This window comes from Coloeus monedula (genome assembly GCF_965178545.1).
Source record: "Coloeus monedula genome assembly, chromosome: 11".
NCBI lineage: Eukaryota > Metazoa > Chordata > Aves > Passeriformes > Corvidae > Coloeus > Coloeus monedula.
The window spans coordinates 7,090,580-7,105,010 of NC_138791.1; the positions used below are offsets into that span (position 1 = coordinate 7,090,580).

The 14,431-nt window shown below is 38.6% G+C and overlaps 1 protein-coding gene across 1 annotated transcript in view; it reads left to right on the forward strand.

The window, feature by feature from the left end:
* Nucleotides 1-5,198: 5,198 nt before the first annotated feature.
* Nucleotides 5,199-14,431, forward strand: part of CACNA2D3 (calcium voltage-gated channel auxiliary subunit alpha2delta 3) — a gene marked incomplete at both ends in the record, with an annotated part of 393,646 nt that continues 384,413 nt past the window's right edge. The window contains 2 exons of the mRNA XM_082288518.1: nt 5,199-5,317; nt 5,925-6,006. Of these exons, the coding sequence (XP_082144644.1) occupies nt 5,199-5,317; nt 5,925-6,006 (201 nt within the window). The remainder of the gene's footprint in view (nt 5,318-5,924; nt 6,007-14,431) is intronic.

The following is a 14,431-nucleotide window of genomic DNA, read 5'->3' on the forward strand; positions in this document are numbered from 1 at the left end:
AAAGATAACGTGACAGTAACCTAAAATGCTGTACTCCCAACATACTAATTAGGATTGTATATTAGTATTTTTAAAAATCTTTAGAGATTTGTATTTCTAGTCGTGTAAATGATTGATTATATGTAACCACTGGCTGTGTATGCCCTTAATGCTCTCATGGATGAAATACTAGTGCTTGATTTGACCTGAACAGTATATAAAACAGAGATGATAATATTGCATATAAATACTGATGTGGTTCAGAATTTCTGTAGCATTTCTCTTTCTCCAAAACACTAGCTCATGCCCATTATGTGGCGCTGAGTTCATTTAAGACAATGAGTAATGCTACTTGACCTCAATCTTTATTGGAAGCGGGTTGGAATCAGTCGATAACTTGGCATTCCCACACCAGTGGAACACTTAGATTTATACACACGAGACCTCCATAGAATTATAGGAATAAGTGTACACATGTTTAGCCTCTCCCAGACAGGCCTCATGTGCAGTCTCCTGCTCTTCCTCAGATGTACAGATCGCTTAAAACAAGCGAGCCTGTGTTCTCACAGCAGGCAAACACTACTTGACGAGTGCTTCCACTGTTGGGTTGTTTCCAAATAATAAATTCAGAACCTTCAGATTTTGCCTTTCATCTGACAATCTCAAGCTTGGCAAAGCTGAGATAGCTTTTGTTATGCCTCTACTTCTCCTGTTTCCATTTTCCGTGTGTAAGTGTATGTGAAACATTGCACAGAAGTAAGAAAAAGTTGCATGCAGTTGTTAAAGGTTGGAAGGATTTTCACCATGGGACATTTTATTAAATTGTTTATTGTGTAAAGTGGCTCTACAACCTTTCTCTTCCCTCTTTATCTTCCCACAGCCTTTATTTAAGGGAAAATTTTTTAAATGAAGTGTTTCAAACAAGGGGAGGAATGGACAATTTGGTCTGTTAAATAAAAAAAAAATCACTGTGTAGAAAACATCTGAGGATTATAATCTTAGCATTTAGAATTGCAGAGGAGTACAGTACAAAGTAGGTATTAACACCACATCATGCAGAGTGGTTAAGACTTCTGTTTTTGCAGTATCTGAATCTTCTAATATATGTGGAATATAGATAAACTGACATATTTTCTTTCTTGTATTCTTTTTAAAATATTAATTTCCAGTGGAGGTGGCTTACATCTTCAGCAAGGCTTTTAGCACTTCAGCCTTCTGCATTTATTACTTCAGTTTAGAACTCATTGTAGATAAGCCCCTGAAAAAAGAAATGCAATAAACATTTGTGTTAATTATATAATTTCCTCCTACCCTTCTCCCCTGCACTATATGTTCTCTTCTCTGTATGCCTCTCAATTGACTTTTATTAGGGTTTGGTACGTGTCTAATCAGAGACCTCAAAGTACACTCTGGTGCAAATGTGGCCTTGTGTCTGTGCCCTTTCTTAAGTGTAAATATATCTGGAGGTAGAAGAAAGGAACAATGGGATGAATTCATCAGGTAGTTATCATGTGTATTTATATATGGGACTTTCCCCTAGACTGTAGTCTCTGCTTTGGCCTTTGTGTCAAATCTCATATTACCCTTTGCCCTTGGCCTGGAATTTTTGTTTGTTTATTTGTGGGTTGGTTTGAGTGTTTTTTGGTTTTTCTCCAATCCTTTGGTTATTTTCTTCAATGTGGTCCTCCAAAAAACCTTTGGGGATTCGTCAAGTTCCTCTGCCCTGTCTGTGACTTTCTATTACAACATTTGATTCACATATCCAAGTTTTATTTCTGCTTTCATGGGGAAAACAGCTTCTTTCACTTTCTGTAAGATACTGAAATGCACCATTGTGCTTGATCATCAAGGGCACAGCAGAAAATTAGTTGCCATTTTTATCCCTTAAAAATGGGAGGCCAGGAGCAGGGAGATGCAACTTAATACACTTGTATGGGGAGCTTTACTTCAGAGACCAGTGGCATGTGAGAAACTTACCTGTGCTTTCTGCTGAGATGCACTTTGGTTTCAGAATGTACATTTGCTATGTGCATAAATGCTTTCCTTCTCTGGTCAGTTATCTGTGCATACACTTTTCTAGTGGGACCAGAAATTATTCCAGATTCAGCAGTTGTCTATAACAGCATAAGGACATGATAGAAATGCCACATTACTTCCAAAAGATAAATTCATCACTATGCTTCTCTAAAGCTTGGCTTTCTTCTGCCTTTTCTCCAGGACATCACAAGGTTGTAGCAAATAATGAAACACATTTCTCTATCCCCAGTAAAAAGAACTGAAACCTTCAGCAGAACCTACCACTTTTTTTCTCTGTATTTTCCTCGGTCCTTCCTTATGCAAACCCACTTAGGGAAAGTTTCTGCATCCTAATGGGAACAACATGAGACAAATGCTAACATGAATTTTGAATCTGGTGTCAGGACTGCAGTGATCTGCATACCAAGAATAGTCAGTAGTGGTCAGGCCAGGACACAGCTGCAGATAGATGGTGGTGTCACCTGTAGTGGTTTGTGTGTGTTATGGTTCAGGCTTGCTGTCCATTCACTGAATGGTCATGACGAGCTGATTTCCTTCATGGACATACCCACGGTGCATTAATGAAAGGTGCTGAAAGCACTCTGTGATGTAGTACAGACTTTTGTGTTATAAGTATTTGTTAACACAAAAGGACCTTGTTCTTTCAAGCAAAAATTTTTTTTCCAAGTGAATTTAGTTTCTTAGACTAGCAATAGTACAAATACAATTTTTGTATTAGACAAATGGGAGTGCCCAGTTTTGCACACACCAGATGCATAAACTGTAGGTCTGATATAGTATTGAATGCATGATAAATGTAAACAAAGTCAGGGTTTGTTGAGTGACTTTATCATTATTGGTGGGCTGAATACACGTTAAATTTTGCTGGCCTCTCGAACACAGACATATTGTGTGTGCTTTCAAAAAGTTATTAGGGCTTTCACTAATGCTTTGAAAAATGAAGGCGTTACCTGTTATCAGTGCACTGCGTTGGCTTGAAGCAGATAAGGATCTTTGTTAATGTAAGAACTGTTTGAATCTCACAAAATGAGCTTATGAATTTACTGCCTGACAGTGTTTAGCATGTAAAAAGAAGTAAACAGCACAAGTATTGAGACAATCAACCACTTGTTTCATTCCTGGCTTTGGGAAGATGCCATTATTTATGTAATATGCTCAAAGGAGCACATAATTGATGATATAATGAACACCTGGTGACATGGAAGCATGTTTAAAACACTGTTTAGAAAATCCACAGTAACAGCACAGATAACAGGACTTTCAAAACAATTGAGTAATACACAAAATAGGTGTTCCTTTTAAGAAATTTTTCTTTATTGCCTTTTATGAATGTAATAGTACAGAGAGAAATATGATCTATTTACTGTTCCCGGTGGGGATGGCTGGTGGGTGGTGAAAGTTGCAGGGTGCTGTGCCACTGTTCTGCACAGTTCCCCTGTTAGTCTTTCTATCTTTAAACTTCTTGTTTCTTCTGAGAAAGCAGGAAGCTTTTGTCATCCAGGTATTGAATAGAGGTTTTGATATTTAAAGCAAATTGTTCAGTGCTCTTAGCCATGTTAATGGGGAAAGAAACATAGGTACTACATCTCAAGCTTTAAGACAGAAAATGTTAAGAACAGTGTACAAAGGCAGAGTGAATATTTTGAGGTGTTAGTTCTAACTACAGAGGGAAGAAACCAGAATTCTGGAGCGGACACCGGAGCTATATTGTAGGATGCAAGGATGACTCAGCCCATGCTCAGATCATGGTCTTGCCATACTTATTTACATTAAAGTTCAGTTGCTATTTTAAGTCTGTGCATTTAGTGGAGAAGAAGGTGAGAAAAAAGCAGAGGGAGAAGAATAAAAGCAAAAGGAGGGAGGGTAGATTTTAAAATGCAACAACAACAAAAATACCTGGACCAATCCCTCCTGCTCCTCATGCTGCTCTCTCAGTGGAGGAGCTTGTAATCCTATATTTGCTATATCAAGAGGATTCTTCTATGAGCACAAATTAATAATTTATTCATCGGCTGGAGTCAGCCCGCACTGATTTACTTATGCTGCATAGGTAAATCTTTTCATTCATAAGCCTTTGCTGGTCCTGAGCTCTCGGAGAGTGACTCGCTGCAGTGCTCCGGCGTGGGAGGAAGCAGCAAACGTGCCTTTATGCACAAGGACGTGCTCCCTATGACTCAATTAAATGTGTGCGAGCCTGACCTAAAGCCGGGGCTCGCTCCGGGAAGCCGCCGCTGCCGCTCCTGGGCGATGCTCCCTGGGCAGGGACCGCCGCTCTCCTCCCTCCGCCCGCCCGCGCCCGCCCCGGTGCGGCGCCGCGGCCGGGATGCTCCCGGCACCGCACAGCGCTGAGCTCCGAGCAGCCTTCGCCTCTCCGGGCTGTGTGACAGACAGATGCTTGTCATGCAGCGCTGCCGCGCCTGAATCGTTCTCCGGTGGGTGTGCACGGCCCCACGCCCCCGCCCCTGACAGCCCTGCCGAGCCCTCCCAAGCTCAGCCCCCGGCAATGTGCAGCGCTCTCTTCTCGCCTTCCTGGAAGGGCTCAACTCCACTTTCAGCTCCTCCAGACTTTCTCTGCTTTTGCCGTACCCTCCCTCTGGTCCAGCTCCTCCTGTGCCTGCCTCTCTGTCTCGGCGCTATCCCGTTAAAAGGCTGCTGCTCCTGCTCCGCTGAACCAATGCACTGGCTGGCTTGATCTGGGATGAAGGCTGGAGGTTATCGGCGAGGGAAAGGACAACTCTAGGCAGCTTTCCATTTGCAAAGTGAGCAGTAATTGCAAGAAGACAGCCTCCCCAGTTGGAATCAATAGTCTGCTTTCTTGCTGCTAAGGGCACTTTGGAGCAGCAGTAGGTCACTGAAGTAACTTCAGCACACTGCTGACTGCGGAGTTGTAAAGAACTACATGCAAGTGGCTGCAGTAGTGCTGGAAAACGCTTCGCTGTTACCAGGGACACAATAGTTTTCAAGTCATTAGAGCTTCGCTTCTGGTCCGCTCCTTCCGTTACACAGAGAGGGTCATTCTTTGAAGGAATGAGGATGGAGCTGTGAATTGTTCTTTTCCAGTGTTGTTCTAGTGGAAGGGAGTAAGAGTGGGGGAAAAGAGGCTTTTAGAAGCAAAACCCCGCTGCTGCTGAACTCAGCTTCACTTGAATTTCCCCAAATCTTTCCAGGCACAGGGAGGCACAATGCCAGAGAACCTGAATCTTCTTCGGGCTTTTGGGGGTTTTTTCTTTATCTTCTGGACAGCTTTTAACACAGCCTTAGTGGATGTGGTTGGATCGGAGCAGCAGATCCCCTTGTCTGTGTAAGTGCTTTCATGCTATTCCTCTCAGGACCATGTTCAAGGATGAGAACTTGGCTGCTCAAGTTCTCCTGTTTTTGTATTGCCGATATTTGACTGTTCCAGGGCACCTTTGCTCCTCTGTCAGCTGTGTTTAAAGTGGTTGCCTCCAAGGCACCTGGCACTACTTTGATTTTATTGTGGGAGCATGTGTTGGTGGAGTGTGTAGCCACTGAGTTTTAAGTGCTTGTATTTACTGAAATTGATGCTGTTAACTCTTTCTCATGTGGGAATTTACCATTCAGAAATGTTTTGCCATTTTATCTGCTGTTTTCCTTTCAATGCATATTTTATGTTGTGCCAAAGCATGTTTCCGTACAAGTTAATTCCTTAAATTTTAATGGTGCAGGTTGGTACTTTCATATCAGAGGCCTCACCTTAGCACAGGGTCTAGTTTGTGCTTATACTTGTACAGCTTCACTGATCTTTTGCTGTGCTCAGGTTCCTTAGTGAGCTCTCTAATGCAAAATTGCTCGGATCCTCCCGAGCAGCTGAAGCTGTTACAGTCTCTGTTGCTTGCTATGACATGTGTATTACATTTCTTCCTGTCTCTTTTTTTTTTTCATCACAGTGTAAAGCTCTGGGCCTCAGCATTTGGTGGAGAGATCAAATCTATTGCAGCCAAATACTCAGGTTCCCAGCTCCTTCAGAAGGTAAGGATTTCTTCAGTTGTAGTAAGGAAGGTATTAACAGAGAAAATGGAGGCAGGTTTAATTTTTTAAATGAACAGGAAAGCAGTGCTGTATGTGCTTTTGTACAAGTTCTATTTTTGTATTGCATACTAGTCCCTGATGACTCTTTGCATTGCACTGCACTGTCTGTAGAGTCCTTGCTTAACCTGATATTTTTCTGTTTGGATGACTTTCTTTTTTCATTGGAAAGTAAACTCCAACGCTTATTTCTTGTAGCCTAGGCTTCAGCCCAGGTTGCGGGTGTTTAGTCTGGTTGCTGCATTGTGATGATGATGATGTTTCTGTGCAGAAACAGCTGTTTCTTGTGAAAAATGTTAACTTCATTCGAGGAGCAGAATTAGTGCATATTGTATTATTTTCACCCTGGGCTGTATGTACACAATTCACTGTATCAGGAGAAGGTTGCTGCACTGTTGTTTGTCATCTCTGCAGTTTTTACAATCCCATTATTCCCCCAATCATCTCAACCCAGTGCTGAGATGTATTACATCATTACAGATAAAAGGAATGAATGTGGTTATCTTCTTGCTCAGCTGCACAGCTGTGTAATAAGGTAGTGAAGTATAGCAAAAACTTGAGAAATTGGTATAAGTCTACATAATTGGGGGAGAGGGTAATGAAAAAGCAGATTTGACTGTTAGGTATATATCAAAGACTCTGTTTAATTTAAATATACAACTTCTGTATTGTAGACAATTTATTTTTACAACAGTTGCAGAAAAAAGAGACTAAGAGGAATATCTTAGATTGAGACTGTTATTTTCGGGCATTTAGCATGTGATTCTCAAAATGCAATATGTAAATGGAAAAACATTGAGACATTTACTGATTAAAAGCACTCATTCAACCCATATATTAAATTTCTGCTGATTTTTGTAGACATGGTTTTTAGTTCTGAGTAACACTAATTTTATTTTGTCTGTTTGTGAAGGAAATTATTCCTTGAGCTTGTAGCATTTATTTCAAAAGGCTTATATATGTGTGAAATTATATAACAGTACACGGAGCAGCTGAAATAAAAAGCTTGTGCTATCCTTTAAAATGATAGCAACTGGATTTAGTAGTTACTAAAGACATATGAGTTCTTTAGCAGTTTCTGTCTCTTCAGATTTGTATACCCAGGACTGTAAAACACAGATTTCAATAAGTGAAAATACAGAGCTATTAAGAACAAAAATATTTGCAGTCTCTTACTGCCTCTCAAGGCCTTTAAATGGCTCCACTTCAATATGTTGGGCAAACTTGCGTTTTATTCTGAAAATCTGAGCACTCAATATTTACTATATTTCCAGCTCTCATTCTTTAGTCTGTGTAGTCTTACATTCAGTGTTTTTTATGAACACCTTAAATTCATAAAGCAGATGGAGCTTTCAGTTTTGATTAGTTGGTAATCAAGTATTATTAAAAAGCTTTATTTTTTTTTTATTAGGCCCTAGCAAACAAGTATCTTTATTTAACTTTGGAGCTGTTCCATGCGCAGCCATTTTTGCGCAAAAATGGCTTTAGAAATGAATCCTATCCAGTACTGAGCCCAACACTTGCTGGAAGAATATGGAATGTACCCTGTTTGGAATCATGCTAAAATCCACAAAGAATCACTATGGAATCCTTAATCCTCCTTCTCTTCCTCATAGTAGATGCTGCTGTCATCCCTTCTGTAATGTATTTTTTCCCCTCTGAAGTAGCAAGATTGCTTCCTATTGGTTGTTATAATTGTAGGTAATTGGAAGCTATTCATTTTACCTTTTCATCAGCATCCTTTCTGTTTCACTAACCAGTCTGTGCTCCTGTTTTTGAAGGTGGACAGTGTATGTTCTTTCCAAGCTATTTTGTTTTTCTTTCTTGCTTACATTATGATATTATTGAATGAGAGAGAAAAGACAAAACGCAGGTTTGCCAGGTATTTAGAGCATTTTCATTCCTCTGTCACGTAGTCTATTGTTTTCTTTCTTTTTTTCTTCCTTCTGGTTACAGTAGTTTTTATAATACGTCTGTTGCTTTTTCTTTTATTTGGAATTCCAAATGTGTCTGTCCATTTAAGCTTGCTATATCCTGGTGTTGATTGTGGCAAATAAGCCTGGATGACAGGACTTTAGCATGTATTTTTTTGTATTGTTATAAAGTATATTTTTTTTGTAAGCTTTTGTGAATAGAAACATACTAAACTTCAAGATCTGCAAGTATTTTCAACACGCAAAGTCAGTGACAGAGGCTGTCACAGCAGTTAAGGAGGTGATAGCACAGGAGGGCTCTAACTACAAATGCCTTTTTTTCCCCACCCCCTCCCTCCCCACTAGCCAGGCATCAAGAATATATTTGGTATTTACTGTGAGCTCTGGGTGATCAGAATCCATGTCATTTTAAAGTCAAGATTCCGCTTTTAGAAACAGTGAGACTTCTGATATTACCGGAGGAGCCCACGTTTCCTGATTATGAATTAAGCATCCTTAAACGAGTGAAGATATAAAATATGTGTATGATTATGGACCTGGACAGTATAGGTTCCTCAACTGTCAACTGCTTTGGAGTGCCATTTAGCTTGATACAGGCTTGCTACATGAAAAATTAATGTAAATGTTACTTGATTCATTTTGTCAGCACACACAGTGAGTGCAGCGTTCAAAGGGATGTGCTCACAGTCTAGGCATGACTGACAGTCTCTACTGCCCAAGTGTTTTGCACATTAAGAGTCATTTGACCCACACTAAAATTTCATTGAGGAAGTTATTCATGTGAGATACTCAGTAAAGAAATTTTTTGCCAGGTTACAGTTGTGAATATTGATGGAGTTATTGTGATTTTTAAGGTCTTGCAGTACTGTGAACATCAAAAGGGTGACCAGCACTGGTGTCCTCTTGAATTTGTAAAAGCCGTTTAAGAATATTTCTGTTGCTTTTTTGAAAGTATTTAAAAAAAAAAAAAAAAAACCCTCTGCTTCCCATATCTTAATTGAATGTTTCATTATTTTATTTTATTATGATAATCTTATCTAATTATTTTGTCTTGCCTCCTAGACATATCTGGGATATATGGCTTTTCCCAAAACTGACTTTAGATGAAATACAGATGCTGCAAATTGCTTGGAAAATAATAGTTCAGTAAATAATTTCAGAAATTGTGATAAGATTTTAAGTAAAATTGGCACTTAAAAAATGTTCTACTCCTTGCTTTTAGAGAGGTGGAAGATCATTGAGTGTACAAGAAAACATCCAGAAGCAAATAGGACAACATTATTCCTAATCTGTCTGATTTCTGGCAGTTTTACAGTTGTCACACAGATTTGGAGAGGCTTCTTGATGCTGTAGAGATATTCATACTCTTCACCTACTTAGCAAATACTGTTGGGGCCTAAGAGTTGACTCAGATTTTAATTCTCTTAGGTGTTGTTTTTTTTCCTTAGGCTGTCAAAAGACATCTGCCTTATTTGAATGTTGACATTTTAGCTATTTTTCTTTAGTAATCACTCTGCGTTTAGTGGGTCCTGTACTGAATGTGAGTGTAGCCCACTGGCAAAGCCAGGCTTCAAATATAGCTTGCAAAGCAAGGGTTAGGTGCCAGGAACATATTCACTTCAGCTGCTGCAATTAGAATTTTGGAGAACAGGCTTTGGGGAATGCTGTTGTTATACAGTAAAGCTCTTCTTAAATCAATGCAGCGTGGTCTATGCTTCCTCAGGGTCCTTTTGATGAGACTACTCTTTTTTTTTTAAATATTCTGAGCTTTGATAATTCTTCATTTGCTCCTGAATGCAAATGTAGGAACGGTTTCCAGGTGAAAATATCCCTAATTTCTTGGTCCTTCCACAAAGGTTTCTTCCTGACAAGAAGCTTGTTTAAGGCTCCCTCAGAGTCTCCTTATGTAAGTTGTCTGCTGGAGCCCTCGGTGTTATGTAAGGCACTGCCTGCTTTGGTCTGAAGCAGTTTGGAGTCCGCATCTGCCTGCTCCTTTCAACAAATCCTTCATCGTGTTGGGAGTTCTCAAATCCTTTTTTTTCTCAGAGCAGGGTTTTCAGTCAGGAAAGCATTCCTGTTTTTAAAGATGCAGAATTGCATTTTATCTCCCTGAAGAGGAGGGGGTGCTGTATCTTGGTAGTTTCTTGCAATTGTGGAAATGTCAGTGCAAAACTAATATAACGGGGTGATTTAGATCAATTAGCATTCAGCTGGTGGATCTGATTCATACAGTACATCTATCTTTAGTTTAAATTGTATAATAGTGACTTTAATCTCAGGCAAGTTTAGTCCAATCATCTTGACATTAATTGCCTTTCTTTTATTCAGCCTTATGTTGGTTTTGGTTTTTGTAGGCTGCTTCTTTGCTCAAGACACTGCAACCACTGCTTTGAAGGAAGGGTCAAGTAGGATTGAGACATGCAGGTTAAAGGATAGGCATGGACTGACTTTTTGGATATCAATTTAAACATTTTTCAGCTGAGCAATTCTAGAACTGCAAAAATAATACTGGTTATTTTTTCCCATCAAAAATTGGGAAAAATTGTCAATAAAATCTGTACACATGAGACTGTAAATCAAAAAAGACAAAAACCCAATCAAAAGAAATACTGCTGCCCCCTGCAAAAAAATCTAAACCAGCAGCAACAACCCCCTTCTTCCCACCAACCAAACCTGACACCTACCCCAAAGGCCAAATTTGAAACCCCACCAGCCAGGTAATGGTGTAGAGCTTACCAAAAACTGTATTCAGAGTTAATTCATTATAATTTGAACTCCTAAAGTCTGGTATTTGTAAAATGTGTCTCCTAGCACTGACTTGAAATCAAACCTTAGAAAAGAAATATACACCTGAGAATCTTAAACCAGTGTAATTCTGATGATTAAGGCAAACGATGTTTTGGAACTTGCAGAGCTTGAGTCTCCATCCTCTTTAATTCCTACAATCCTAGATATTTGGGATACATGAATGACGAGATTATTATCCATGCCAGACTAGGTACAGAGCATTTCAGTGTGTTTTGAAGTATTTAATGTTATCTGCAGACATAAAGATGTAAATTCTTCTGGATAGATACTTTAACTTTGTTCAAGAATAAAAAAATCAAACACATTGATATGCTACGAATGTATTCGGTGGGAAAACCTGCTGGGTTCCATACTAATTTTCAGATAGCATGTTGATCTGTAGAGGAAAAGATCAGTCTTATCAAACTTTGAATACTTTCTTCTCTCTTTGTCCATAAAAAAAAATAGCTTGGCTTACTTTTTTTGTAATAAAGTTCTGCCTTTTCTGGAGGTATTGGAAAAGTTTCTTTCTCTTCAGTGAAGTTAGAACTGCACTTTGAATGATCTGTGATTTGTGCTCTCCTGTTTGAATGTTATGGCAGGAGTAATAATTTTTCTTGGTGTTGGTAATGGTTTTAAAATGTAGTCAAATCAGCTTGTATATCAAACATCATGTTTTAGATGTCACTTGGTCTAAAAGGCGAAAGCCATGCTGAATTCATGTTTTGCTTCCATCAGCACTCTCTATTTTGCAGTATTTTTGGTGTCTTTCTGGGTTTTGCAAGCAGAGTGTGGTCCTCCCACTTGTATTATTGAAAGTAAAAAAGTTCTGTTGTTAGCATGTAAGAGGAATATGAGATGGCTTTAGTAAGTTCGTGATGTGTGCATTACACTTCCAGTAATGTCTTTTAAGATGGAAATTTTTGTGCAGACAATTCACCTGGAAAACATCAGATCTTGAAAGGAAGAGAATGCAAATTCCCTTGCTTAATGCATTTATGGTTGTTTGTTTTCACATCCTGTATTGGAAAATGCTTACGTTTCAATGTTAAAGAAGCTGCTCTCCATGCAAATTATCTTGACAGTGAAGGTATGTAGAGCATGAATAGATGCTGTATTGTAGTGGTGATTCACTCTTAAGCAACTGCTAATCAATACTCCACACTTTCAAATGTCATTACTGTTCTGTAGGGGACAGTTTTTCGTTGCTGATAATAAATGCTAACACATTTTACAACACAAATTATGTATTGATAGGGTAGATGGTATTGTAGTTTCTGTAGAAGCTTCACTGACACATTTTAATGAAATACAATGATTAATGTGTTGTTCTTGTGAAGTTCCATTTTGCTTTTTTAACATATAATATTTTTGCAAAATTACATGGATGCTTTTTATGAGCCTGTTTAGCATCCACCAAGTTAATTTGTGTAAAGCTGAAGTACTTTTTTGGAGTGTATGATAAAATTATTGTAAGATTTGTATTTAAAAAGAAGTCTTGGCAAAAAAACCTTCTTTTAAAACCATAGTTGTAAAGCAGTTGATAAGAGCCTTGGTAGCCTTTCCAGAAGTGATTAATTCCAGAGACAGATAATTTCTGAAAATATCCTGCTCTCAGGTCTCCCAGGACTTTCCAGGTGAAGTTTCACATGCAGTAAATGATAACCAGTGCACTGGCTTTAAACACAGTGATATAAGACATGAGGGGATTGCTGTTGCTCAAGACACTCGTTCATATACAAGCGTGTGGGTGCTGCATCCAGCGTTATCAAAAAACGGGGCAATATAAATTCTTTCTTTATATCCATGGTAGATGAACAAGAACCAGGTTTTAAACACAAGCATGAACTTTTTTCCTAAAATCAATTAATTTTTAAAATTTTTTATTTTACTGAGACAAAGCCCTGGCATAGTGTGGAACTCCTGCAGGTTGACTGTTCAGAACAGGTTCCTGGCCATTTGGTAGACTTTGTTGAACTGCCTTATGTTAGGAAGATGGGCTACATCCTTTATTTTGGACTATCATCAGTAACAGTAATTGTACTTCTCTGATGTCTGTATCTATGCACTATTAATCTTTGTGTCTACATCTCCTTAAGGCATAGCTGGGGTGTCCTTCAATTTTCACAGCAGAAACAGGTTATAAAACACAGTTGTCATTGCTGTACAGGGTCACCAGGCTGGATGAAGACTTGCTGGTTTTCTTTTCTCCTTATAAGCACACAGGCAAATGATCTTATTAAAATATCATTATAGAGGAATAAATATATCAACTATAATAGACTAAACTTTTTGGAAAAAGATGTTGACTGCTCACATCATCTTTTGTTGGGCTTCAGGTCTGATAACCACATGATAAGAAATCAGCAGGGTGAGGTTTTCAAGGTGTTCCAATGTGTTCTTATGTTAAGTGTAACTGTGAAGTACATACTGGAACCTCAGTGGGCCTTGTAACATACTGGGATGTCCCGGTGAGAAAGAAGTAAAAGATCAGATGTAAACTCCTGGTTTATTCCTTGTGTACCTGCCACAGGTTCTAGTGCTTTGTTATCAAAAATTGTTGATACTTGTTGAAGTTTATTCTTTGCTGTTATTCTTGAGTACAATTTTCCTGAAGCATTACTTGCACAGAAGTTTTGCTTCTTTAGGTAGAGCCTGGTTGGTTGGTTGGATGAAGTCTTCAAAGCATATAGGTTCTTGCAGTAATTCTTCATGAAAAGAGAGTTTGACAGGTGATTTCTTCTAACCATGCTTTCTGTCATTTCCTGAAAGACCTGTAAAGAGTTAAACTAATACATTTCACTGAGGTGATAAAAAAAATTTTTAAAGTCTTAGAAGGTGTTTTCTTTGTCAAAGTACCTGCTCCTACTCATGTGTTGCTTTTATTTTTCTTAACTTGACATATTTTATTGTTGTCTGTTTTTCTCCCTGTCTCTTTTTGAACCACCTTATTTATCTTTCATTTTAATCTTTGTTTTTAAATGGGCATATTTTCTAGAGAGAAATGTTTTCTTTTGTGCCTGATGCCAAATGTTTTGCATAAATAATTTTATAGTACAGGAGGCACTTAGAGATAGTTATTGCTATTTATCCTTCAAACTAGGTTGAGATCTTAGAGTACCAAGGTTAAGGAAGTAAAAGATGAAGGAAAAAGTTGTTCTCAGGTCCATTAACAAACCAAACTATAAGATGGCCTAATCTACATCACAAGATTGGGGACATAAAGTGAGAAGTGTATGTGTATAATTGATTCAGAATATCAGGGTTTAATGTGTGGATCCTGTTGACTGTTGATCAGTGAAGTTTCTCATATGTTTGACTGACAGTAATTACCTCGAAGCATTCCTATTAGTTTTTAGGAAAGGGTAGAAGAGCTTCTAATAGTCTCATAAAATATTTCTCCTTCCTGCACTCAAAATGTGGATTTGACAGGCTTCCCTGAATTTTGCATGGGTGATGGGTTATATGTCCTGTTGACACCATTCCTCTACAATGTGCAAGTTGAGTGGATTTCCTTTGCTTAGTGGCGTTCTGAATACGGTGATACTGAATTAAAAATTCTAATTATACTCTAAGGATTGAGACTTTTGTGTTTGACACTAATGACTCCACAAAACTGGTTCTGGAAAACAACACTCATCATCCCC